Source organism: Cygnus olor, chromosome 9 (genome assembly GCF_009769625.2).
Source record: "Cygnus olor isolate bCygOlo1 chromosome 9, bCygOlo1.pri.v2, whole genome shotgun sequence".
Lineage (NCBI taxonomy): Eukaryota > Metazoa > Chordata > Aves > Anseriformes > Anatidae > Cygnus > Cygnus olor.
This window is the reverse complement of record NC_049177.1, coordinates 5,042,593-5,068,450: the sequence shown is the minus strand read 5'-3', so window position 1 is coordinate 5,068,450 and position 25,858 is coordinate 5,042,593. Positions and strand designations below refer to the sequence as shown.

At 48.9% G+C, this 25,858-nt stretch overlaps 1 protein-coding gene across 1 annotated transcript in view; it reads left to right on the top strand.

Moving 5' to 3' along the window:
• Nucleotides 1-9,207: 9,207 nt before the first annotated feature.
• SGPP2 (sphingosine-1-phosphate phosphatase 2) overlaps nucleotides 9,208-25,858 on the top strand; it is a 29,777-nt gene continuing 13,126 nt past the window's right edge. The window contains 3 exon segments of the mRNA XM_040566681.1: nucleotides 9,208-9,393; nucleotides 9,395-9,454; nucleotides 21,461-21,619. Coding sequence (XP_040422615.1) covers nucleotides 9,223-9,393; nucleotides 9,395-9,454; nucleotides 21,461-21,619 — 390 coding nt within the window. The 5' untranslated portion in view covers nucleotides 9,208-9,222.

Below are 25,858 nucleotides of genomic sequence, written 5' to 3'. Positions count from 1 at the left end.
GGCCACATTAAAGCACCCGCATTTGAAAATACTGCTAAAATGAATAATTACCAATAATAGTGGTTAGTGTAATTACTGAATAGCAGCATGGCTATTTGCTGTTGGGCAGTAACTTCCTGCTACCCAAATTGTCCTTGCATTCTACTGAGACAGAAAAGTTATTTCTATGTGGAATCACTTAAAAAGATTATGTAGTGCTTTGGGAACTTTATTTGCAATACACAATACTGATTTCAGTTACAGCTTTTGTTACAGCACATCATTGGCATTGAGTTGAAATAAGGATGGTTATCTTCAAACTAAAGTCCCGATCCAGTGAAGTTGGTAAGCATTTTCTCATCAGCTTCAAAGGGGACAAATTTTTATCCTTAGTAATGACAGGGACACATTTTTTTTAACACAGCTTGGAAAAAACTGCTATTGCCCAGACCACAATATTATGTATATGTGCTTAAATCAATTTTATTCAGAATGAGAAACAGATGAAGGATTTGGAGATTTTTGCATTTGTACTATTGCATCAGTTCAGATAATAAAATTGTGTGGTTTTTTTGTTGTTGTTTTAAGCTGAAGCAAGCACATGGGAGTTTCTTATTTTTTAGACAAACTTTAACATCTCACAGGAAATATCAGATTTAAAATTCACATGATGTGAACCTAAAACTGGATCTATTGCTAGCTGGAACCTAAGGGGCCATTTCTATCAATTTCTCTGGGCTTGAGGTTCGTTTCAATTTTCCATTGTAGATATATTCCAGGTTTATGCTCAAGAAGCTCCTATGTTGGCAGGGGAGAAGACACTTCATAGGTTCACCTGAGCTTCCTCTAAGGTAGCTTGTGAGAGGTGGCTTGCAGAGCAGCAGGAGCTTTAAGTACCAAGTGTTAAGGATACATTAGGAACTGCCACAGACCACAACACAAAGCCTAATTTTTCTACTGTATCCATCAGCAGCATGTTCACTGCGTGCGCTTCTGGTGCCCCTTCTCTAGGAAGGCATCTAGGGCAGAAAATATTCAGGAAGAGAAGGGAGGAGGAGAGGCTGGGAAGAGCTTCCAGGGGAAGGGAAGCAAATGGTCTGGAACCGCACGACCTGAGGAAGAGGCAGCTCAGAGGGGATGCAATAGTGGTCTGGTTGTCTCTGCTCAACCAGCCAAGCAGCTCAGACATAGCAAATGAATCTCCGGCATTAAAAGGGCCGAAGACTGCCAAAAGGGAGGCTGCCAACTTTTAAAGTGGCCCCGCCAAGGGTGACTGTAACTCTAGAGGGAAAGGGATATCTGATTTGTTACTTGGCATACTTTCGCTGTATATTCTGTTATGCTGGCCCACTCATTTTCATAATATTGGAAAGGAAGATGAGAAGCTTGCTTCTAATGGGTTGATTAGATATTAAATATTTTGGAACAAAAAAGGCTAGCAACTGGGATGTCTTTCTGATGGGGGTGAGAACTCAGGATGTTAGATTTGGAGAAAAAGCCCTCCAATTAGCTGAAAATGCAGTTCTAGCTGAGTCAAGAAAGAGACTCCTTTATCCCAATTTGAAATCTAAATTACTTTAATTGAAGAGTATATGGTTCCTGAGTTTTATGAGTAGGAATAATTGGAAATGAATTCAATTGCAATTTTTTTTTGGTACACAATTGTTTTTCCCACAAAAATGTGGACTAAATTTGTACTCCCACTAGTGAGTGCCAATTTGGAAAAATTCCACTGAATTCATTGCAGCTACTCTGCTTGCACCTTCCTTTGTGAGTACAGAATCAGGCCCTGCGTGCATAATTTCTCCACTTTTAGACCTGAGGGAATATAATCGGGAGCCAGGCTGAGATCCCATTCCAGATCAAGTCTTTCATATGCAGATTATAAAATCACTGAAAAACAAGCTTGGTTTGGCAGTTACTTTAAAAGAGACCTTGGGTGATTTTATCAACAGCAGAAGAGGCAATTCATTCTTCATGCTAGGAATCACCATATAACTCATTCTGGGAGATGCGATCTATACTGACTTTTTCACGATGACGGAAAAATACCGTATTTGGGAGATTTCTTAGGGCCACTTCAGGTCTTCTGCCCTCAAAAACCTCATCCCATAATCTCAGAGAAATGTCTTTACACAATTTATTTAGATCAATATTTTTGTCTTATTTATTTCTGTAGTCTTGTCTCATGTCTCTGACTGTCTGAAGCTTCAAATAAGATTTCAGAAGCTCATCCAAAGTTTCTATATTAATTCTATTAGAAGCATGGACTTTGAGTTAGCAGTGTGGGTCAGGTTTGTAGATACCAAGGCAGGAAAGCACCCAAGGATTGCATCTTTGCTCAGCTCTTGCACTGCTAGAGACCTCGTAACCATGAAGAAGGGGAGTTAAAACCTGATTTTGTCTTCAGCCATTGCCAGGAAAGCTGCTGACCAGATGGATGACCCATGAGGGATGTGAACAGTGGTAGTTAAATGCTCAGGAGTTGCTACCATTGTCTTTCAAAAGAATGTGTATTCCCCAAATGAGCACAAGTAAATAGAGATAACTATTTATTGGGCATGCATATCTTCTGTAAAACAATGAGGGAATGGCTGAAGTCTTGTTCTCGGATTATTTTGTGGGTCAGGAACGTAAAGCAGTGCCTTATGAGTAGTAAGGTCCAGCATGCCAGATACGGCTCTGGGTATTCAGGAACACTAAAGGCTTAGCACAGCTAAAGCACAATTCTCCCCTGCAAAAAAATACTGACAATACCTGCCATTTGGTGGTATTTTGATGCATCTCAACAGCAAAGCATCTGCTCTAAGAGTGAGGCACAGGAGAAAATCATTTCTGTGGTGAGTTACAAGAGGCAGGCTCAGTGCTAGCTCCAATCTGACGTGGGATGATGGAGCTGCCCAGGCAAGCTGCCTCCCCAGTGCTGTCCCCACGGAGAGGCCAGTGAGGGCAGGAGAGCCCCATATTTCTGTCTCTCTTTTGGGTCCCTTTTCCTTCCTCCCTTCTCCAGTCTGAGGACGTTGCACCCTGCTTCAGAAGGTGCGTGATGCTCAGGAAATACATGGGTTTGTGCCGTGGTTTACGCTTCTTGCAGTGCTTGGGCCAGGCCTGTCCTGACACAGGCAGTAAAAGTCCTGCTCTGGAATGGTGCAGATCGCCTTAACGTCACCCAAAACAAAGGCAAACGCTGTCAGACTGCCTAATGGTTGTTTCTATCTACTATCCCATAAAAGATGTACATATATATCCTTCTTGGTGTACTGCCAGTCAATCAACGTTAAAAAGTTGACATATGGGTGTGGGATTTTTTGCTGCCTTTAAAATAGGATCAATGACATTAAGGTTTGTCAAGTAAATAGTAGAAATAAAGCAAAAAACCCAAGAGCTATTTATGGTTTTAGGATGGCATCTGTAGGGTGGGTGGCAGTAGAATGAAAAGCAGAGAATCTCAAGGCTCTCTGTAGCTGAATGAAAAGACTGAACATACATTTTTGGTGGTTTAAGAAGTGGTGGTTACCCAAGGTTCATGCATACAAGCAAAATAAACCCTATGAACTAACGTGCTGTCAGTAGAAGATTTTCAGAAAGGATTAGTGTTAGGCACTGTACATTTACAAAGCTCTAACTAAAATATGAAGATATACTTAGTTTATGACTGACTGCAAAAAATCAGGGAAGAAAATTGAGCAGAGGGAAAAAAATGAGCCAAAGTAAAAGAAATCAGTAGCCCAGACAGTTTGCAGGTTCTCTCCTTCTTATAGGATAGAAAAACGGACCAAAACATTTGCCAGAAACTGAGGTTTTGTACCACAGCAGAATGGATTCAGTTCTGATGTCCGGGTTATCATGCAGTGGCAATGCCCAGCTTCATGTTGCATACGCAGAGCTTAAGGGAAAGAAAGAACAGCTCTCAGCCTGTTGCATTCCTAACAAATGCTTGGCAGCAGTGACTCATGCCACTGATAAACACTTAGAAAACATCATGCTGCAGCTTCAGGAATGATGGCTGAGGTTTCCTACATGTAAGGTGCCACTGAAGAGAAACTATGAAGCTGCCTGGGGGAATGGGACCTGGCTTTTAAATCCTCAGCTCTGAACAGGATGGAGAACCACGGAACAACGTGCAGCGCACAGAGGGCTCTGGCAGTGGTCTCTGCTGGGGCAGGATAAGCCAGTGCTGCCCAACACCAGTGGGTATCAATTTCTTCTCCTCTGGGAAGATTATGTGATTAACATCAACAACTCCTTTCCTTCAGTTTTCGCTCAGTTTTGTACGTGCTGGATGTGAGGGCATCCATCAGCAGCCAACAGTTTAGAGAAAACACGCCGTGGTCATGCTCTGTTTGTGCACAGGGGCGCCAAGCAAAACCGACCTTTTCAAGAATAATGGCTTGCTTGAAAGACAGGGAAGTTGTAAAAAGAAGGGCGTTACACCGCGTTCGGTAATAATTACTCAAGAACTGTCATGTTGTCACCATTTCTTCATCTGCCGAGTGAGAGTTTGTTCAAGATAGCGTGCTAAGAGATTTCTGGGAGTAAAACAAGCAAACAGAAAGCCTGTTTGTTCAGCTGACCTCTTTCAGCGGAGACCGCATCTCTGCAGGGCAGCTGCCCCACGAGACTGGCGGTTCTCAGGGAATCCATTTGTCGTGATCTAGGAGCCCCTCCATGCTCCAGACAGATGGCTTTACGTGGCCGGTTAGCAGGGGTTGCCGAATTGCCGTACCAATGTGCTGTCCATCAGGCCAGGCACTGACTGCCCCGAGCACGAACACGCTGGGCAGCGCCAGAGCACCACAGTGAGAGCTGCCAGGAACTCTTCCCCTGGTTTCACCAGTTTAGGCCTGGGCTCTTGTTGTGACAATTTTTCCAGAGGGATGAGATGGAATTGCGAATGAAACCAATGCAACTCTATTGATAGTCAAGGTTTTAAAAATTCTTAGGGGTTAAGTTAGTTATTTAAACACAGTGTTATTAAATTCCATTTTGTCATCATTTTCTCCAAACACTGAAACAGCCAAGGTGTGGGATAAGCCTACAAATAACTAGAAATGTTGAGAACACCTCCAGGAATTTCACAGTAGAGATGCATGCAATTGAAGTGTCCAAATGATATGGTGCAGAATAATTATTTAAATGACATGCTAATCATTGCTGGAAATTAGCAATACCATTTCAAGCAATGCAAATCATAAGCAATTACATAGCATTATCTGGTTACTTACACTACAAACAGAAAAGTTAATTATTCCTACCCAAAACAGCAGCAGAAGCTTCAGCACATTCTCCTTCCTGCAGCTTTTGGAGATGCTTTCATCTTTCCAAGTTCTGAAATTCACTTTTCTTTTTGTACTTAACATTCTCTCAAACTGGAAAGATGACCATATATATGGTAAGGATTTAATAAGAAAATTACGTGAAAGTTATAAAAACAAGGGTCTGCAATTCCATTTTTTCTGTGCCTAAACTTCCAGGAGTTGATGAGCTGTTTGGACCTTACAGGAGTGATATATTTAGCACACACAACACCGTGTGCTGCTGGAGCTTCACATTTTTGAGACCATCTGTGCAAAGACAATTGGCTGTGTGTTCAGGGCACTGAAGGCAGCTGATGTATCAGAAACATGTTTCGATCTCGCCGTGCTGCTCAGCTAAGCTAACGAAGAAGGTACTTGCGTAGAAAATGCTTTCTCAAAGCCAGAAAAGCCATGCAAAACGGGCAGGCTTGAAACCCATTACAGGTGTGTGGACTTCTGTTGCTCTTAATTGAGTTGGTTTTGTGTTATACCCTCTCAAATGGAGATCAAATCTGGGAGAGATCCAGTGAGAACAGTGCCTATCCTGGGCTTCCCATGGCAGACATGTAGCTGTTCCTGCTGCTGCAGAGCAAAGCCTGGTGAAGCTTCGTGTTTCATGTTTTTTATTGACCTACGTTGCAAAAGTTTTTTTTTTTTTTTTCCCCTCAGAAACCTTCTTTAAATAGAATTTTATTTGAACTTTGATATGCATTAAATCAAAAGTGAAGGATTGAAGTGCTGTGAAAACCACGTTTTCTGGTGGGGTGGTTTCTAAGGGCACACTGAACAGCACTTTGCCATCTCTTCAGCTTACTTCACAATCTTCACTTCTTCCAGATAAACTGAGAAAGCTCCAGTTTGTTCCCTGGGAGGTTGGTGGGTGGTCGGGTCTGACATGCAGTAGAGGAGTCACCTATCCAAAATAATGTGTTCAGTAATGTGTCAACTAAATAAAAAAGAAATTGCAGGAAACTTATAAAAAGGGTAGTCAGGACATTGGTATTAAAACTATACAATTTTTAACAGTTTCCTTTGCAATTTGAAGAGTGAAAAATGCAAATTACCAAAAAACAGTGAAGGAAGATGAAAGTGAGCTGGGCTCCGAAGTATATAGAGAAAATGACTGAGGATAAAGAAGAGATACAGGATGATGCTGGTGAAGAAAATGTGGCCAACACCTGCTTAAAGACAACGTGCCATGACGCCAACGCATCGTTGGGATTTCTTTCTTCACTGCGTGGCCAAAGGAGCCTGTGTAGGTGCCTGCAAATGGTGCGGCAGAGGCATTGCAGCCCAGCAGCCCAGTGGCGAGCTCTATGGGTGCCGAGCGTGCTGGTGTCCACTCCATTTCCCCCCTCACTGTCTGCCTTGGAGAAGCAATGTTGTGGTGTTCGTGGGCACAAGGACAACCTGCCGCCACCTAACAGGGCTGAGGTGCTGCCCTTCAGAGTGAAGCCTGGTTGCTGGCTGCGTTTGCTCCTTCAGCCCCATTTCCTCAGTTTATGAGTCAAAACAAGACTCGTCTGACTGTCAGGGCTGCAAACAGGCTGGCATCTGAAAGCAGAGCTGTGTTCTTATGGCAGCATTATCCTCCCCCGGTCGTGGAATTCGTACTTAGCTCTCAGCTTTGTTGATGCTGGAGGCAAAATGATACGCTGGCATGACAGCGACACGAGTTGTTGTTAAGGAAATGCTTTCGGTGCAAGGCACTATTTTCAGCTTACTGAAAAGTTATCCTTTGTTTTCCCATCTTGCGTGCTCAGCCCAGACGTGAATTTCCTCCCTCATGAAAATGGCGCTGAGTGCTGACCAGCTCCTGGGGAGATGTTTTGGCCCGAGATGAGGTAGTTTCACCGGTTAAAACTTTTAGAATGTTCTTTGCAGCTGGTCCTTTTACACACTCTCAGAGCTACATAGCTCGTCCTTTGCAGTGGTCCTGCTTCCACTGCTTTTACAGAAAACTGCATTTTGAAATGCCAGAAAACCTGCGTGGGGCATACAGAGTGTGGGATGGGCACCTCCTGAAGATTTCTGTGTTTCTTTTTCGTGTTTTCATCTTTCAAGGAGCCAAATCCTGAGTGTTTTTGTTGGCAGTCAGAGATAATGTGAGGCAGGTCTCAGGAAAAGGGTATTAGAGGCTTGCTCTGTAAGAGGAACATCAAGAGGAATGATTCATACTCTTGCTTTGAACAAGAACAAACAAGTTGTTCCATGAGCAGTGCCAGTGATAAAACAAGCTTCCTATAGATGTGTATTCCAAGTTACTACGAGCTTTCCACTGCAACAGTCACTTTTGTGCTCTCAGTTCTCTCATCAAACTCTCCATCGTCCCTGTGGCCCTACACTTTTACTCTGTGGTCCTTCCTGTGATCCCATAATCTGCCCTGCAAGCGTCCCTGTCCTTCTGGAAAAAAATGAGCTGCATGGGGCCACCCTGCGGCCCACACCGTGCCATTTCTCTGAAACACTGCAGGAGTGCAGTTCCCTGGGGACCTCTGCTCCCACACCGACCGTGGCTCCGAGGTGTCGGTGGTTCACCTGGTGGTAGGGGCAGGAGGGTCGTATTGGCATTGTCTTCCTGAGAAAATTGCCAAATGCCAACCAGGTGTTTTCTTCCCTGAAAACTCTGTCACCTCAATCTAAACTGAATCGTCTCTTTCATTCTGGACATCAATCTCTGTCAGGAACATAGTGTTCACAAATCCCTTTGCTTTCCTTAGCAAAAAAAGGGGTCATGAACTTCCACCAGCAGCTAATGCACCCCTTGCCATGCTGATTCAGCGAGGCTCAGACATCTGGCCCCGCCAGGCATCCCCACAGATCTCCTCTGCTGGATATTTGCACCCTTGGGCCCCCCAGCACCTCAGTGCCCCTGGAGGGTCGGAGCGCTGCTCTGTGGGACGTGGCAGGCAGCGCCCTACCCATGCGCAGACTTACCTCGCCCATCTGACTTGAGGACTGAAGGCATGCCTAAAGTTCCTTAGGACCAGGCATGCCTCAAACCCATTTTGGTTTTTATTTTCAATGAAACCGCATTTCTGGCCTCGCTTTTTCTCCCAGTGGTTTCTGTGTGGGTGGGGAACCACTTGCCTCACTTCTTCTGGGGCTGCCCCTTCCACACAGCATGGGAAGGGGCTTGGGCCTGACTCCAGCCTTTTGTCACTGAGGCTACCCTAGGGACACACGGGGGTAAGGCTGTGCAGAGTACTGCCTCTGCTAAAATAATCTCTGTGTCTGTTGAAGTAATCTGCTGCTGTCATCTAATGCCATGGGTGTCCTAAGCCGCAGCCAGGAAAATGGTAAATTCCTAAAAGTACATCCCTCCTTGGCTTTTGTGGAGGCCACAGTGAACAGAAAATAAACCAAGAGCTGGAAATCATAGAATCATTAGGGTTGGAAAAGACCTCCAAGGTCGTCTGGTCCAACCATCACACTACCACCAATGTCACCCATTAAACCACGTCCCTAAGCACCACGTCCAACCTTTCCTTGAACACCCCCAGGGACGGCGACTCCACCACCTCCCTGGGCAACCCGTCCCAATGCCTGACTGCTCTTTGAGAAGAAATGCCTCCTCATTTCCAACCTGAACCTCCCCTGGCGCAACTTGAGGCACGCCGGTTAAAACAAGCAATACCCAGACACCTATGTACACAGGTATGACTTTATTTCCCCGGACACGTCTATACACGTGTGTATTTATTTCCCCAAACCCTGTCAGGCGGCCATTTTATGGGCTGAGGGACAAGCGCTCGTGGAGCCAGTGGGCGGGGCCTGGCGCACCTACGGGGCGGAGCCAAACCCCGGGGCGTGGCCGGGAGGGGGCGTGGCCTATCGGGGTGTGTCCGAACGGGGCGTGGCTTAGCGGGGCGTGGCCGGGCGCACCTGTGGGGGCGGGGCCGGGCGGGGCCGGGCACCTGCGGAGCGGCGGCCGGCCGGGCGCAGCATGGCCCGCCTGCTGCAAGCCCTGCGCGGCTCCCAGCCCGTGGCGCGCTTCCAGCGCTGCTGCGGGCTCTTCCCCGCCGGCGACGAGGGCGGAGGAGGCGGCGGCGACCCCGCCGAGGGGCCCCGGCTCCGCGCCGCCTGCAACGGGGCCGCCGCGGGGCCGCAGCGCCGCCGGGGGGGGCAGCGCCGGCTGCCGGCCGCCCAACGGGGTGCGGAGCGGCCGCGGCTCGCGGGTGAGTGCGGGGGAAAGGGGGGGGCCGTGACTCAGCAGGGCCGCGGGCCGGGCCCCCCCCCCCCGGGGTGCGGCGGCGGGAGGGGGGCGGCCGGGGGATGGGGGTGCTGGGCTCCCCCCCGGCTGGGTGCGCGATGCTCCGGGTACCCGCACGGCGCCGCAGCCGCTCGCAGCGCGGGGCTGTGGCCTGCCGGCTACCTGCCGGTAAACGCGGGCTGCCCCCCGCGCCTCCCCTCGGGCTGCCGTGCGCGGCCCCGACCCGCACGCCGTGCTCGCACCGCCATCCCGGGCGTGGGGAGCCCTCGTCCGGCCCTGCCCGGCGCCTTCTCGGTTAGAAGAGAAGGGAACTAGGGTACTCTTTGTCTCTTCGTGCCGAGCTCCAGCAAAGCGTTTCAAGGAAATTAGGCGGCCAAAGATTTGTTTTCGCTGCCTGCTTTTGCAGCAACATGGTTAATGGAGCAGTGTTGACACCAAAATCCTACCCAAGGTAATGCTCTGCCAATAGAGACGTTCACTTCACCTGGAGCAATCGCTGTGGCTTCCACATTAATAAGGAAAACAGAAAGTACCTTGCTGGAAGGGCGAATGCATCCTGGGCACAGCACCTGGCCATGAGAGCGGGAGGGTCTTTTTCCACGTAAAAGCTCACTTCCCACTTCTGAAACACGTTAAATTTAGATCTAAAGAAAATGGAGAGGGAAGTAACGGCTTGAAAAATGTTTCAGTGCAGTGTTAGAATTGTTAAGATAGGTTCCTGGCTCTTGTGGAACCCATTTATGTGAGGAGGGTCTTCTGCAGCCTGCCAGGAGCCTCCTCGGGAATGGGCCCTGGCAGTCCCAGCAGGGAGGTCCAGCATTTCCATCCTGGTGTAGAAAGCAAAGTTGAATGTGGATTTTCCTTATGCTAAACAAACATACTCCATTCTCTGTTGCTAAATGGCCTGGGCTGGCCTTGATGTATCTGGAAAAAAAAGAAGGTGGGTTTGGGAGCCTAATACAAGTAGCAAAGTCCTCAGCTGTTAGCTTTTATGATTAGTGGCGTTTCCTTGCTCTTCTCTGTGGGCGTTTGCAGAAAGGTGCCAGAGCATCGCCCTTGTGGCTCACCCCTGGTGACCCTGGGTGGCTCTGTGCTCAGCTGGAGCATCCCTTCCTGAAGCTTGGGGGTCCCAAAGGCTGTGTTAGTGGGACAGATGACTTCTCTGAGGTAATAACTGCCATACTACTTCATCTTTCTTGCAATGATACAGTAGTCTAGAAGTTCTCAGGTTCTCCTATGTGAGCTGTTGCACGACCAGGGGATTGGTCATACCTGCGGAGTACGTAATTATGCGCTGGAGTGAGGCTGCTGCCCGTGGCTGGCCAGCTGCTGGGGCTGCAGCACCATCACCCCGGCACCCCCTTTTCTGTGCTGGCCCTCCAGCTCCCCATCCGAGGTGGGCTGGATGGAGGTAGGGGTGCTGAGGGTGCAGCTGGTGGTGGTTTGGGAGGAGATGGAGATGCCTGGCACGGTTGGATGCTCATGGGGGAGCCCAAGGGAGGGCAGTGAGGCAGGACTTGTGGGGGAGACCTTTAATTACCCACATGTTTGTTGCTGGTGGTGCTGCTCATAGTGTAGCAGTGTCTTCTGTCAGGTATAACCTGCAGCTGACACGTTCTCTAAGTCAGCAAGGCCTCGTCGCTGCCCTCAGCAGCACCTGGTCTGTGCTCCTGGGCTTCGTCCCTCAGCCCCATCTGCCCCGGGAGCTGCTGTGGTATAGTGAGGCAAGGAGTGATGTGCTTGGATGTGAAGTGTTTCTTAAACATTGGATCTGCTGCTTTGTCCATGTTCTTTGTGTTCCCTGCCAGATTAGAAACTCCTTTTTTTAAAAAAAAAAAAAACAAACAAGCAAAAAAAAAACCTTCAAGTGAAAACACTGATATCTGAGGATAATTCATGGTGTTGCTAATGCAATGTGCTATTTATGCCCTGGCTCAGGCTTAGTATTGAACCCAAGGGCTTTAATTGACGGTACTGATGGGTTTTCTTATTACAGAAGACAAGACAATAACTTCTTATAGTTACACTGTCTCTAGCTGGTACTTCTTCTGCACTCCTTTCTACAATTAGTTTGATTTACAGGGAATCTACATCTGAAACTGGTTGGAAGGTATTTTTCCTGATTTTCTTTGTTGCTTTATGTTTTTGTATTTGTAAGTTGCACACAAACAAATACTAACTTTCCAAAGGCTTTTTCAGTGTTTTAGTGAATAGCTAAAAAAATGTTTTGTATATTTGAAAAGCAGAGCGCTGCTTATCTGTAGGCTCCTGATGGAAGCTCGGTCCTGAAGCTGATATCCTGAATTAAAGGCAACAGAGAGGGGGAAAAAAAATCTTATTTCAAGTTTCCTGTAGAGATTTACTCGTTTCTTCTCCCCATTTCCTTTTCCGAGATGCTTTATCATCTCTTGCAATCTATCTTTCTGACTGTGAACGAGTGCAGTTCATATTTACTCTGTAGTTATACCTTAACTGTCAGAACTGCTCCGGGCGGGTGTGATGTTTACAGACTGCCTGATCGCAGTTACTGATTGCATGGCTCTGCCTTGCATCGGGTAGTGCGGAGACTGATGGCAGGGGCAGGGAGGCGAGGGTAAGGGCAATGGAAAAGGTGGATGAAAATGCGCATCCATCTTGGGGCACTGATGTCCTCGAAGTGTGGGTAATTGCTGGCAGCACACAGATGAAAGCCCTGCTTTTGCTGAAGTGGGGTGTCCGGCAGCATGACGCAGACTTGTTCCAGAGCTTTGAGGTCTCTCCTCTGTAGTGTTCCCTTGCAATAGGTTTTGCATCTGGGATTTGTTTGAAGGTTCCCGTGGAAGGCAGCCACTAAGGGATGTTTCAGTCTGTAAGTGCAAGAGGCTTTCACGAGGTGATTGTGATGGCCCTTTTGGCGATGGCATACAGTCCCATCCAAGATGAGATGGCCGGAGAGCTGCAGCGAAGCCCAGCACGTGCCATTTGTGACCAGCGCTCGGTGACCTGGCAGATCTTGCTGTAGAAGCACCCTATGCTAATAAACGTTTGTGAAACTTCACTCGCTGATGGTAATAGGGATCGTGTGTAGCTGTGTGGTGCTGTTAGGGCTGCTGCTGCTGGCGTGGGGGTACGTGAGGGGCCGTGGTGGTGCTGGGATCGGGCGCTTCATGACTCAGCACAGCCTGAGTCATCCCTTTGGACGCTGCTGGACCTCGTAATGAGGAGTTGTGAGGATCCTGGGATTAATTCCCCTGCTTGGAGGCAAGCCACTTGCTGCTTTGTAATTCTGCTGAATGTCTCAGGCCATTAGTTCGGCTATCAAGCAGGAGAGTAGGAGTTCATCTCTCGTCATTTTTCTCCTCTGTATCTTTGGAGTCTGGGGCAGGGTCAGTGGGCAAGGGGCCAGAGGAAATCTCTTCTCCTGGAAAATTCCTTTGGACAGCCAGTTCTTAGGTTACCTCCCGCATGTGTTTTATAGGAAGCATTTACAGGTCATCTGGGCAGTGGAAGGGGACTATTGACTGCTATGGCCTTGCAGGCAAGTACATCTGAGGTCTTGAATGTGTGCACAGTGTTGTCTAAAGCGTGAGAAACTACATCACATGTAATTATTTTTTTAAGAAGACTATTCCAGTTCCTGCTTCACGGGGCTCCATATCAATTCGGTGTAGTTGGCACCTGTAACTTATTTTTTCCAGGGTAAACAACTATTGGTCTAGATATAGAGGTACATGAATGCTTTCACGCAGGGTTACGTTGCTAACTTATTACCATTTTAGTACTACATTAGTCAACATGTATTACTAGATGAAAAAGATGTTTAATCTGTCCTTTTGGAAGCAAGTGGCAGTGCAATGTACTGCTGCGGAGCTCCTGGAGTCTGGCAGCACAAGTGCCCGCAGAGCGATGCCATCACTCCAGCAGCAGCCCGTGTCTGTCCCTTTTGCAGCTAGTTAGACCTGACAGGGGCATAGCTGTTTGCTTAACAGCTTAACTGGGTGCATCGCCCTCAGCGTTCCCTATCGATGATTCTGTGTGCGTGTGGAGAGCGTGCAGGTGCCTCACTTTGCAGGAGAAGTCAGTGTCGGGCACCGCAGCCGTGCCACAGGAGAGCAAAGACCAGGCTGCCCGCCACCCCGGGCGCTACAGGAGGAGCCCCCGGGGGAGCAGAAGGGGCACGTCCCTGTGGGGTCAGTGCTGGGGTGAGCAGCGAGCTGGCACGGAGAGAGGTGTTTGTTAAGCTCCGCCAGCACCCGCTGGTTCGTGCCGAGCGGCGTGGAGGTGTGGGAGCCACTGGTGCCACCGAGCAGGCTTCGGTGGGTCGCTGCTGCTCTGCTTGTGCCTGTCCCCGTCGGAAAGAGCTGGCATCAGCACGGCTTGCACTAATTGCAGCTAGAAACGAGGTTAGGAGTGAATGAGCTGCACACATCCCATCTACATCTCTCATCCCCAGGGCTGCTCAGGTGGCCTCGGAGCTGCCTCTGCAGCCCTGGCTGCTGTTCAAATGCCACGTGCCTTGCTGGGGGTCTGTGTGGCTACCACCAGGGTTGCCCTAGTGAACCCCAAGCCTTGCTCGGCACTGCCTTAGAAAACTGCGCTTTGACTTGACTCCTAGCCAGGGAAGTGGTCGCTTCTCCCTGCGCTGTTGATTGTAGCACGTAAAAAAATTCAGAACTGTCTGAAAATGGCATGGTGTCACTCTGCCCCTTGGTCCTCCAGGAGCCTTGCTGCTCCGTGCCTCTCGAAACAGACTTCTGCTGTGGAAACAGTCTTTGGCTGGGTCCGTCATGCTGCTGGGTAGGACTAAGGGGCTCATCTTGGGTTTCCAGGTGATGGTGTATTTCTAAAACTGAGTCTTCACCCCAGAGCAGGCTTTTTGCTCTGAAACATGACAGCAGAGTCCCGGTTCCTGCGGTCGCCGAGCCGTGCTCTCGTGCTTCTGGTGGGTTTGGCTGCGGTCAGCTGGGAGCAACCAGGAGCCAGGCGTGCTGGGGAAGCAGCACTGTGGGGCTTCCCCTCCTTCCCGGCCCCTTCTCCAGCTCGGGAGCAGCCCGGGTGTCCAGCAGCCGTGGCAGTGCCAGGACGGCTCTGACTCAGGCGCCTTGGCAGGGAGTGGAGGCGGTGGTGTCGGCGTGTGGGCAGGTGGGCGCCCGGTGCTGGCATTCTGCAGCGCTCCCATCCAGAGATGCTGCTGCTGGTACTCAGCCTGCAGAGGTACGAAGTGCCGTTGAGTTTTGGAGGTGTTTCTTGATCTGTTTTGAGGCTGGAATCCCTGTCCTCTTGAGCAGTCGGTAATTTGCCGTCTTGGGTTCTTAGCTCGTGTTTCTTTCCTCTCTCCGCAGGTACTGCTGCAGCTATCTAACCCCTGAAACATCTTCCTCTGCCACTTTGAGGCGTAGGCTCCGTGGTGTACCTCATGAAATTGCAGTGTAATTCTGGAGAATTAAAATGCAATTACACAAACCTGTTCTCCCACTGTAAATCAGGCAGGAAGGGCAGCCTTTTCCTTCTGTCCTTCCCTCTCCTGCCTCTCTTGTGCCCTGTTCTTTCCTTTTTTTTTGTGCGAGCCAGTCCTCCTGGAGAAAGGAAGATGCTGAAGCTCTTGGGAAGCTCTCCTACTGCCTCCATCAGGGCTCCTGGAGCAGCTTGCATCCAACCTACATGACCTCTGGTGGGGACAGCAGGGCTGGTGGCTTGCTGAGAGGACGGAGGAGCTGAGCTAAGCCTTCCCAGTGCTTGTGGATAAGCAGTCGCTATGCATAAGCAGTGCTGGTGGTGTGCGCCTTCCTTGGCAGGAGGCTGCTGTTGCCGCCACTTGTCAGTGGTTAAAACCAGAAGCTGAAGAGCTGGAAGCCTGAGGAATTTCTCGGGCAGCTAGAGTAGTCACGAGAGGGACAAGTTCCCACAGAGCACGCAAGGAAGCGTGAGGGTGCTGCTGCCCTCTGTGTCGGGGAGGGAGGTGGCCGCTCAGCGGTCTGAACGCTGTGGTGGAGGGCAGACCTGTTTCAGGCTTCTCCTAGTGATGTTAGGAGAAAAGGAGTGCCATTGTGACACCAGGAGACCGCTGTGTGGGGAAGATCAGATAAGTATTATTATTAACAATATCTAGAAATCCGAAGTGTAGGAGCTGGTAGGAATCGGGGTATCAGGTCTCCAGGCTTCTGCTGAGGAAGGAATTTATGAAGTCAAATGGCTTGAGTTTTTGGAGTGCCCCGAGGAACCTCTTTTGACAGAAAGCAATGAGTACAGAGGCTTTTCAGAAGAGGTTTCATAGCCACATGGGAGGAATCAGCTGGAAATGTGGGTGTGGGGGCTGCTGCTGGAGAAATGAATTTAGGAGGAGCTGGAGGACAAGAACAGAAATCAAATAATCTCGTCAAGTTGAAGGTATGGTAGAAAACTGACTTCTATTCAATGCCTTTTGAACAAGGGGGTATCGTAAATACTCAACTACAGAATGGAGAACAACTAGCTCGGTAGTGCCTTCGTGGAGGCAATGATTGGAGCAGGTCCCAGGCTGAGCATGGCCCAGGGATGCCATGCTGTTCTGAAAGCAGCCTGCGAGAGGAATGAAAAGGTGCAGGACCGTGCCTTCAGCATCGCTGTGTCATGTCTGATCCGTCTAGAGTTACGGTGCCCACAGGCGTGCGAAGTGCCGTGTCTGGGAAATACCAAATACCTTCTGCAGGAAGCACCGGGTGGCTGTGCTGTGCCAGATCAGGCTGGGTACGTCCTTCCTGCTCGCCTGTAACTAGCTTCTCCCCGTCAGCCTTCTGAGGAAGGAAACACTTTGTTCCTTGTCTGTGGTAGCTAAAATAATGGTGATAGGTTTAAATTTCAGTGAGAAAGCGTCGGGCTGGGTGGCAGGGAGAGCAAAGCGCTGTGAGATTGCCTGGAGCAAGCAGCGGAGCCTCCATCGCTGGTGTCGGTGAGGACAGGTTAGACCCTGCTGTCAGTGACGTGAGTGCAATCTGTCCGTCCTGGGTGGACAGACAGACAAGGCTTCTGTTAGTCTGTCTTGCAGAAAGCAATGGGGTGTCCTCCAGCTGGCTGCAGGCGCTGTCCTTCACGAGGTATCTGCCTAGTTGGCAGCCACTGCCTTATGTCTCTGAAAGACTTCTGTTTTTTTCTTTTTAATGAAGAAAGCTTTCTTTTAGGAAGATGATTCTTTTTCCTTCGTTAATTCTTCCTATTAGTTGCTAAGCAAGTCCTCTGTCAACTCTAGTCTCACTTTATTCCATTTTATATTCAAACAACCCAGCAGATTGTTACATCTATTTGTGCCCTTTCAGTGAAGCAAGGAGGCCTAATTATGTTACTTCTAGAACGATGTACAGAAATATATAATTAAGCCTGCCTCCCAAGTACTAATCAGGGCAGAAGGGAAAAGAATCTGAAGATGAGAGAGCTGAGGTGTCTTCTCTGTGTCCTGGACCTGTGCTGGCCATGCTGTTGATGACGTGCGTGCATCCATCCTTTGGGGATGAAGTGGGAACGTTGGATCAATATACGCTGATGGAAGTTGTGATGAGTGGTGCGAGAGACATTGGCTAGGGAACTGCTAAGGCACCTTGCTGAGAGCTTTGCATAATGGCTTTTTGTTTTTCTTTGGTGCTTGGGATGAATTAAGCTGCTGAAATGCTACCAGAAATCCCCCTGACTTTCAGACTGCTTGTTTGTCTGAGACCATTGAAAGCACCGTGGCTGGCTGGCTGGAAGCTCTCCCACTGTTACCTCTTGCGTCTGCATTAAACGATGATTCAGGGCTGTCCCTAATAATTATGCCATCAGTGCATGCCACTATAAATACGTGCACAGCAGCTGCAAGCTGGGTGATGCCTGTCTGTGTACAAACCGACGGGGCAGACGAGCCATTTCTGGGAACGGGCAGAACTTTGTCGCATTTAAAGAGGGTTTTCCCCTGCTTGGTTTTTCTCCGTCCCATGGTCTCTCAAGTTTCAGTTAGCTGCAGGTCTCTCCCCAGGGACAAGAACGCTGCACAAACCTGGGCAGCTCTCGTGCCCTGGCTGCATCACATTCTGGAGGGGGCAATCACAACCTAATTAAAAGTGCCTGAGTAGAGCAGGGAGCTGCATGCTCATGAATTTGGTTAGGTGAGATTTGTCAAGCCTTGGGGCTCCTAATTTACATTTCGTAGGCTGTGTGCCACCGCTTTCCCCTCTCCAATCTTTCCAACATCTCTGCGATTGTTTCCATGCTTCTGTTCCTCCTTGCCCTGTTTCTCATGTTACTGCTGGTGCTGTGTCCTCCAACCCATCCCTGAGAGGGGCTTATGGTGCTGCAGCCATGCAGGGCCTCCTCCTGGGGACACGGCCCCCTTGTCCTGGCACCCTGTCCCACCTCGGAGCGGCGAGTGTCCAGGCTGGTGCTCCCGAGGGAGGTGAACGCAGGTGTGCTGGGGGTGTTGCTGGCTGCTCTCCGCTGCTTGGTGGCGCCCAGCTGTGCGGATGGGTGGGAGGGCTGAAGTCTCTGATGCTGTGTTCTTTGCCTTCATTTCCAAAATCTGATCCCTAATGTTTTCTTGTGACTTGGTAGGTTGTCATATTAACTAGGTACAGCTAATAAACGTAAGCGACATAAAACCGACTGCTTACAGACGGTACTGCAGCACCAATGTTTCCCCCCAGATTTATGCTCCGTGCCGTACTGCATTGCAGGACTGAGCTGCCTGGCTTCTTGTGTCTGCACGTACAGCAGCACCTAGACAGGAATTTGGGGCTTTTTTTCATGTGCCTTGTCTTCAGCAGCTTCTCTAAACTTTGTGACTTTTTATAGTGTAAAAAATCCCTCAAGTGAGAAGAATCACAGTGCATTAAGTAGGGTCTCGGGGGGAGAAATTCCCAATCTTGTGCCAAGTTTCTGTTGCAAGTGAAGTAATGTAGCGACTTCAAGAACCTTAATTAATCGTGCTCATCTCCTGAAAGATCCCAAGTAATCGAGTGCTGGTACCAAAACGTTGGTTAATGGTGTCTCTGGGTCAGGCTCTGAGCCTTAGGGCTGGTCCCTGGGAGGTGGGGCAGAAAAGCCAGTGCCTGTTCAGCTCTTACACGAGAGATCCTACAGGACTTGGAAAGGGGGTGGTATCTTTGCACAGCTTCTTTCCTCTTGCGTGGGGTAAAAATACATTTAAAATACTTGTCATTAGCCGTTCAGCTGCTGTTGCTTTACCTCAGCTATAGAAGCTCAGTGTCCCTGAAGTACATACATTGCCAAACGCTGGGTTCCCGTTGTACTGTGGGCAGCGTGCTGGTGCCCCCGGGGTCCCTGAGGTGCTGGTGGTGGCTCGGGGCCGGCTGGGTGGCTGCATCCTGTGGGGACGGCCCCGGTGGGCACCCTCCTGCCCACCGCCAGCGTGTGGAGATGGGAAAGTCGGGCTGAGCTGTAATAGCTGCTTTGTGCGGATATTTATTTTGGGCAGGTGCTTCGTTCAGGGAGACTTGCACACTCATGTGCATCGCTTATAATTTGAGCAGCTGATTTTTTTCTAAGTAGATGAGAAGGGTCACTTGTTTGAAATTATCCATCTCCCGTGTCTGGGAATGCTGCGGCTTATTATACTTTTCTTCTGAAATGTCCTTAAAATTCTGGCTTTCCCTACAGCCTTAATTACTGTCCATTAAAAGCTCTCTGCTTCTGACCGGGTAGTGACAGAGATGGATGGAGGGGCTGACTCACTGCGAGTGCTCGGAGGTTACGGGAGGCAGCGAGTCACGTCAGTACGTTAAGCATAAACTCGTCTGCTAAAGCTCAGTCATGTAAAAGTGCAGCCTGAAAAACTTCTGAGTGTTGGAAGATGCTAAACGTTCACACAAATTAATTGTGATGGCGTCTTCCTGCGCTGAGGTTAGAATGGGAATGAGAAGGGAACACGCTTTGTGAAATACAGTAATAGTTGCTTTTGTCAGGAAAAAAGGGACATGGGGAGTAAGCGTTAGCTGAGTGCTGGGCTTCGGCCCTGCTGCTGGAACCAGGCAGGGACCTCTTGTGGGCTGCTGTCCTAAGGCACGAGGAGCAGGTTGGTGGGCTTTCTGTATTTACGACCTTAGGATCATGATGATTGCGAACTTTAATTACCACATGCTCTCTGAAAGCAAGCGGAGCTATTCCGAGATCCCTTTCACGCCTATCCTCTGGCTGTTGCCGTCACCTGTCACAGCTGTGGGCTTTGTCTCACGCCTCGTGCGTGAGCCTGTTCAGAACTGCTGGTGTGTTATTAAAAAAAAAAAAAAAGCATTTAAAAAAGTCAAACTAACAAGTGGGAGATGACTTGTGATGGAGAAGAAGAGAGAAAAAGAAAGGCTTATAAAAACCAGTGTGGAAGGATTTGGCCCTGCCTTCTGCCTCAAAGTATTTTTAGCTCCAATTTCTTTTAGAACCTGAATAATTATAAAATTGCTTTTTTTTCCCCTGCAAAACAGATTATTGTAATTAGAAAATCTTATCCCTCACCCCGCGAGGTTTCAAGTAGAAAAGAATTACCCTGGGGACATGTCTGATCATCTCTTATCTAAAGCCCGTAATTCCTGGTACACTGGAGACAGTCGCCTAATTGAGGAATTAACAGTGCTGGCAGAAAGCATTCTTTTGGGACACACAGATATGACCAAAGATGGTTTAATGATCTCAGGCAGGGGCATCAGAGCTGCTAATTGCACCGGGGGTGTTTTCTCACTGGTGTGTAGGCTCGAGACGTTTCGGCTGGGAGCTCCGTTGCCCAGCCAGCCATCGCACGCCGCTAGATTTCCTGAGAGCGGTGCCGGTAACTGATCTGTGACCTCCATTACTAATGCATGGGGGAACGCTCCTGCAACCCGAGCGCTTCAGAAGTGTTGACTCATCTTTTCTCTTTATTGATGCAAAAATCAATTTAATATACAATTTTTTCTGCAATAGGTGAATGAACGTAGTCTTTTTCCATCCTGCTTTGGTGGTTTTTATGCAGTTTGCCTTGTCTCCATACTGAGGGCAGATTACGGGACTCGAACATCTAATTGCTCTTAAAATGAGTCACAACTGAATGTCTAGACTTCCTAGACAATTTTTATGCTTTCCCACTGTCACGTAGGATGAGGTTTTCTCTCTGGTAGATTAGGCTCACAATCAACTCCAAGCATGGTAGCTTTCCTCTGAGCTTTAGGAGTTCACATCAAAGCTGTTTTACCTAGGGAGTCTCTGAAACCTTTGTGTTCCCTTCGCAGCCCTCATCTGTAGGATGTTCTTTCAGCCCCTATTTACCCAGCCAAATCCCATGCATGTCTTTTTTCTTGGGAGAGATGAAGAGAGTTTGGCTCTCTTGCCTCCCAAATCCTCTTCATACACATCATCCCCTTTCTTCCAGAAGCATACAGGTGTTTGCTTACAACCTGACTGCATGTTGCAGCTGCTGTAGCAGGCTGCTTGGTGATGTCCCAGTCCCAGACATCATCATCAGCAAACCCTCGCGTCCTCTGTGCTACACGCAGCTCCATGTGGCTTCCCAGCTCCAGCGGGCTGCCTGCCACTTAGAAGAGAGAAGAGTAAAATTTCCAGGACTGTTGAAGTAAATTTGTCTGACTTAATGAGGCACATTTTAAAAGACGTAGTCCAGTAATTCCAGTTTACTGATTTCATCTCAAAACACACTCCCAGCGAAAGTGGTGGTGGCTCTTTTTAACTGCAGATGTAGAAACTTGGAAATAAAAGCATCAGTACCCTTTTATTAAATGTAGATAATTTCCCTGAAGCAAAGATTGATCTGATCTCTGGAAAGCCTTTGTAGATGTGACTGTTACCCTTAATTAGTCCTAATGGATTTCTGATCTCTGCAAAGTGTAATTGAGCTGTTACAATGGTCTTTGAGTACAAAAATTGCATTTTTTCTTGACATTTGTTCTAACAAATTATTTAGTTTAAGGCTTGGGAACCATAGCAGTGAAATACCTTGGATGTTTGATATAGTTTTCTAACTCATTAAACATCCTGTTGTTTTCAGGGCTGTCCGCAGAAATATGTTGTGAAGAACTACTTCTACTACTACTTATTCAAGTTTTCAGCTGCTCTGGGTGAAGAGATCTTTTATATCACTTTCCTTCCATTTACCTACTGGAACATCGATCACTCTGTGTCTAGAAGGATGATAATCATTTGGTCTGTAAGTATTTAAAACACTTAAGCACGTACTTAATTCTGTTGCTGTAGCAAATGAGTATTTAAGAGTAAGAATAACCTTTCAAACAAACAAAACCTCTTCAAACAAACAAAAGAACCCAACACTATTTATATGGTTCTCAGTGTCTTCAGCCTTGCTAGGGTGAACGTTTGAACATGGACCTGGCAATATCTTTGACTACTGCTCCCCTCCTCGCTACCTGGGGTGTTACTTGCGGTGTTGTCCATCAGAAATACTGAAGCATTCTCAAATTAACAGGCTTCAGCATTGTTTCAGCCTTCCTAAACGCATTGTAGGGGATCCAGAGTAATGGGTTTCTATTCTGGCTCTGAAAACCACTGGATATTCTATACAGGAATGTCTATTCTGTCACTGCCATTGCCTATCTTGATATTTATTACATCTTTGCCCAAATAAGATTGTTTTAGACTAAAGAAGGGAGGTAGGAAGCATCTCTGGTAGATGATGGACCCTGGAGATTTGTTTGTCAATCTACACTGATTTGAGAAATTGAAACTTGACGACAACTTGGATGCGATACTTAGCTTTTTTCATTACAACAATGCTTCTCCTTGACTTAGTCAATTCTGGTTAATAATATTCTGTCTTTTGTCCAAATAACGTGATTAGAAATAATAAAAACAATTTGAATTGGGTCATACACTTAAAATGCATCCAGACTTGGATGGAAGGCATCAGTTCTTCTGTGCCAGTAACCCTAGTCAATAATTTTTTATAAAGAGAACAGGAAAAATAACTTGCAGATGAAATTCAGAAGTAGGTGGACGCTGTGTAATTAGAGCTGGGTTTTGGCCAGGAGTACACCTACTGCTTCTGGAAGTGTGCCACAGAATGATAATTGGTAGTCACTGCCTTCTGGTTTTGCATATTGCTCAAAAGTGACTCTTCCAAGCTGCTTGTGTGCTTCTGAAGACTTGCCTTGCCTTTACCTGGCAAGGAGGCTACCTGATTACTGGCCAGATCTAGCCTGGCTTAATTAGAGTACGCAAACATCTGATATTATGACTATTAACATTATTTCTCAGTTACCAAGGGAGTTGTGGGGTTTCATTTTTTATACTGAAAAGGGGAAGCTGTTTTACATATGCAGACTTCTGACAATCTGTAGCTTTAGAAACATTTTAATTATATTAAGGATGAAATGGTTCGAAGTATTATGTAGGCTTGGCATTAGTGTTATGGCAAGCTCAGCTGGATGGCTTATTTGCTTTTGAGCAGGAATTGGTTCATGGTGCTGTAAGGGGTCTGGGTTGGTCCGAGACACGTCGCTAACACGTGCTACAGCGGGATCGGCTTAGCTGCAGGGGAGTGCCAAGGTGTTCGGTGTGACGCATCTGTGCTTTTCAGCTTACTCAGAGCTTTTTGGCAATGGCACTGGAAAGGTACCTGCCTGTGGTGGAAGGGGTGCGGGTCTGCAGGCTACCTGCCCTACCGAGATCTGAACACTCTTCTCTTTCTGTGCGGATGGTGATGATGGGCTGCGAACAGCCATAGAGGAAAACAAACGTAGCCCAGCGGTGTCTGACAACAGCTACTAGCAGAGCAGGGAAAGCAGCAGGGAAGAAAGCTGTCTGTGTTGAGGACAGGGCAGGTACGCTGAGGCTGGTGTCTGATGGCATGGAGCAGCTGGAGCATGGGGCTGGTACCGCACCGAGGGCTGAGCAGGAGGGAGTAGGGTTCCTCCTCGTGCTGCTGGGATGAAGAGACACCACTGGTGGTGTTCGTCATCCCTGGCAACGTTAATTGCGGTACTTCATCCCGTGGGTTTAGGAATTAAACTTGGGAGCTTCTGCTCCAAGCTGGAAATGATAGAATCGGGGTACCAGGCTGAATCAGGGGGATTCTTCCCTTAAAAATTAGAAGTGTTAATGCTGTTTGCAAGGCCTTCGCGACATCTGCAGTAGTTTCTGCAGAGCCAGTCACCCACATTTGAGATGGACAAATTCCAGCTGGAGCAGGGCCAGGGATGGCTAGGGAACAGGCTATTTTCTGAGCAGAGACTGAAAGCTGAGATGAGCCCCTAACCAAATGAAGTCGGAGACAGAAGGATGCTGGCTGGGAATGCCAGGGGAGGGAAGGAGCTGCTTAAAATAAAAACAGTCACAAGAGTAGATGTGTGCAAGATAGTCGCGAATAAGCTACATTGAAGCTGGAAGCTTTGAAACACAAGGGCCAGGTTCATAGCTGCAGGAGGGCAGTAAGAAGGATCGTGGAAAGTGCATTTCAGCAGCAGGTGAGGCTGCCCTTGGTGCCTTGGTTGTGTTCCCCAGTCCTAGGTCCTCAAAACCAGCTGTTCAGGTCGGTTCAGTGGGGTGGTTCTGGGAAATATGGGCTGCGGTCACATCCAGGTGTTCTGGGAGCTTAAACCATGCATGATGCTTCCACGGTGCCCTTCGTCTGGGGATTCATAGCACGTCTGTGGGCTTTGCCTTTTTCTTCACGGGCAGACAAGTGAAATACCTGCCTGGTGTCTGAGAGCAAGGCGCGGGGCTGGTGTTGAAGGCATCCTGATGTCTGCGCTTCCCTTCCTCAGCCCTTTGAAGGGGGGACGCTCCTCAACCTGCACAAAGGTAGCTTTGATGCTTAGTGCTCCTGCCTCAGCCAGGAAGTCCGGAGATGGAAAACAGCTTCAAATAAAACAGCTTCAAATAAAACAGCTCTCGGGCACGCTTTAAGCTCACCGCATCTCAGCTTAAAAGGTGAAAGCTCACTTGAGTATTTTTTTTCTTTAGAGTGCATAAATGTAAAGTGTACCCACACCTCTTTTAAGCCCATGGAACTTCAATTTGCACAATATAAATAACAACCAATTGTACAATATAAATAACCGCCCAGCGTGGACTTTGGGGCAGGTGTGGAGCCGAGGGTGTGCCGGGGCGATAAGCGAGCGGCCGGGTGCCTGCAGCCGTGGGCCTGAGGACACTGCAGCCTGCTGCCTCGCCTGGCGGCGTGGAGGAGCAGCCCTCCAGAGGCTTTAACCCCTCGGAAGTGCTGGCTGGCCCCAGTTCAAAGCTCAGCGCTCCGACAGCGAGCAGGAATCTGCCTGCGTTCACCCTGCCGCTGCTGTGGCTGTATGGCAGCTGGGTTCCTGGCTGCCGCTTTGAAAAGCTGCTTTGCAGCAAGCCTTGCTTTTGTTGCTGGTTCCGTCTCTGTTTTTGTGACGTTTCTCCAAAACAAGCCCCTGACAGCTGGTCAGCGCACCTGCCCCAAACATGAGCTCTCATGTTATGCCGTGTGAGAAGCTGTCTGGCTGCTTCGGGCACGTTGGTCACTGCACCCTGAGAGGTGCCCAAGGGCAGCTCCAAGGGGTGGCCTTGTGTCCCTGCACTGGGGGTGCCGGGGCTCCCCAGCCTGCCCGTCCTCACCGTGCGTGGCCCTCTCAGGGGGAGCACGGAGCTCCCCGAGGGGCACCTTGCTGCTGCCCCGCTCATCTGCCACCCTAGGCTGCGGCTGCTGAGCGCAGGGGCTGCGAGCGGCGCCGGCTGGGTGCTTGGCTCAGTGCCTCTGCCTTGAATCGAAGTCACGCCTGCCTTGACAGCCCTGGAAAGGAGCTGGCACTTCCAGGATGCAGTCTTTGCTTCTGCTTGGCTAATCTGCTGCAAATGCCAGTTTATTATTAGTGCATCCTTATTTTTTTTCCCCTCTCCACTGTGTTCCTGATGTGCTCTGTCACTCCTATCAGCATACAGTGAGTACGAGGGAAAACAAAAGCAACATCATTTTCAAGCAGTAAATTTCCTTCCTGGGAAGGTGACAAATACTTCTGCAGTCCATCCAGGGTTTCCAGAGCCAGATTGAGTTGCTATTTTGGAAACAAAACCGGTGGGTTCTGAGTCAGACTGGCACAGCGTGAGTCTCGGGGAAGGAGCTGCCGATGCTCTTTGACCCCACATCTCTGGAATTTCATCCGCTCCCTTTAGTAGATCGAGAGCACGGCCAGGAGAGCTGCAAAATGGTGAGTTTAAAACAGATGTGTTCTGGTTCACCCTTGGCAGACCAGATACGAGAGTGCGAAACGAAGAACCAGCCCGACTGCTCCTGCCAACCCTCCCGGGCGGGTGGGACGGCTGGGAGCCTCCCTGCGCTGAGGCCGGGGTGGAGGCCGGGGACCTGACACGGGAGGAGGATGTGCCCCGCTCCCCACCCACACCTTCTGCCAAAATGCCAGCAGTCGTCTTGGTTTCCCCGGCTCAGGTGGGA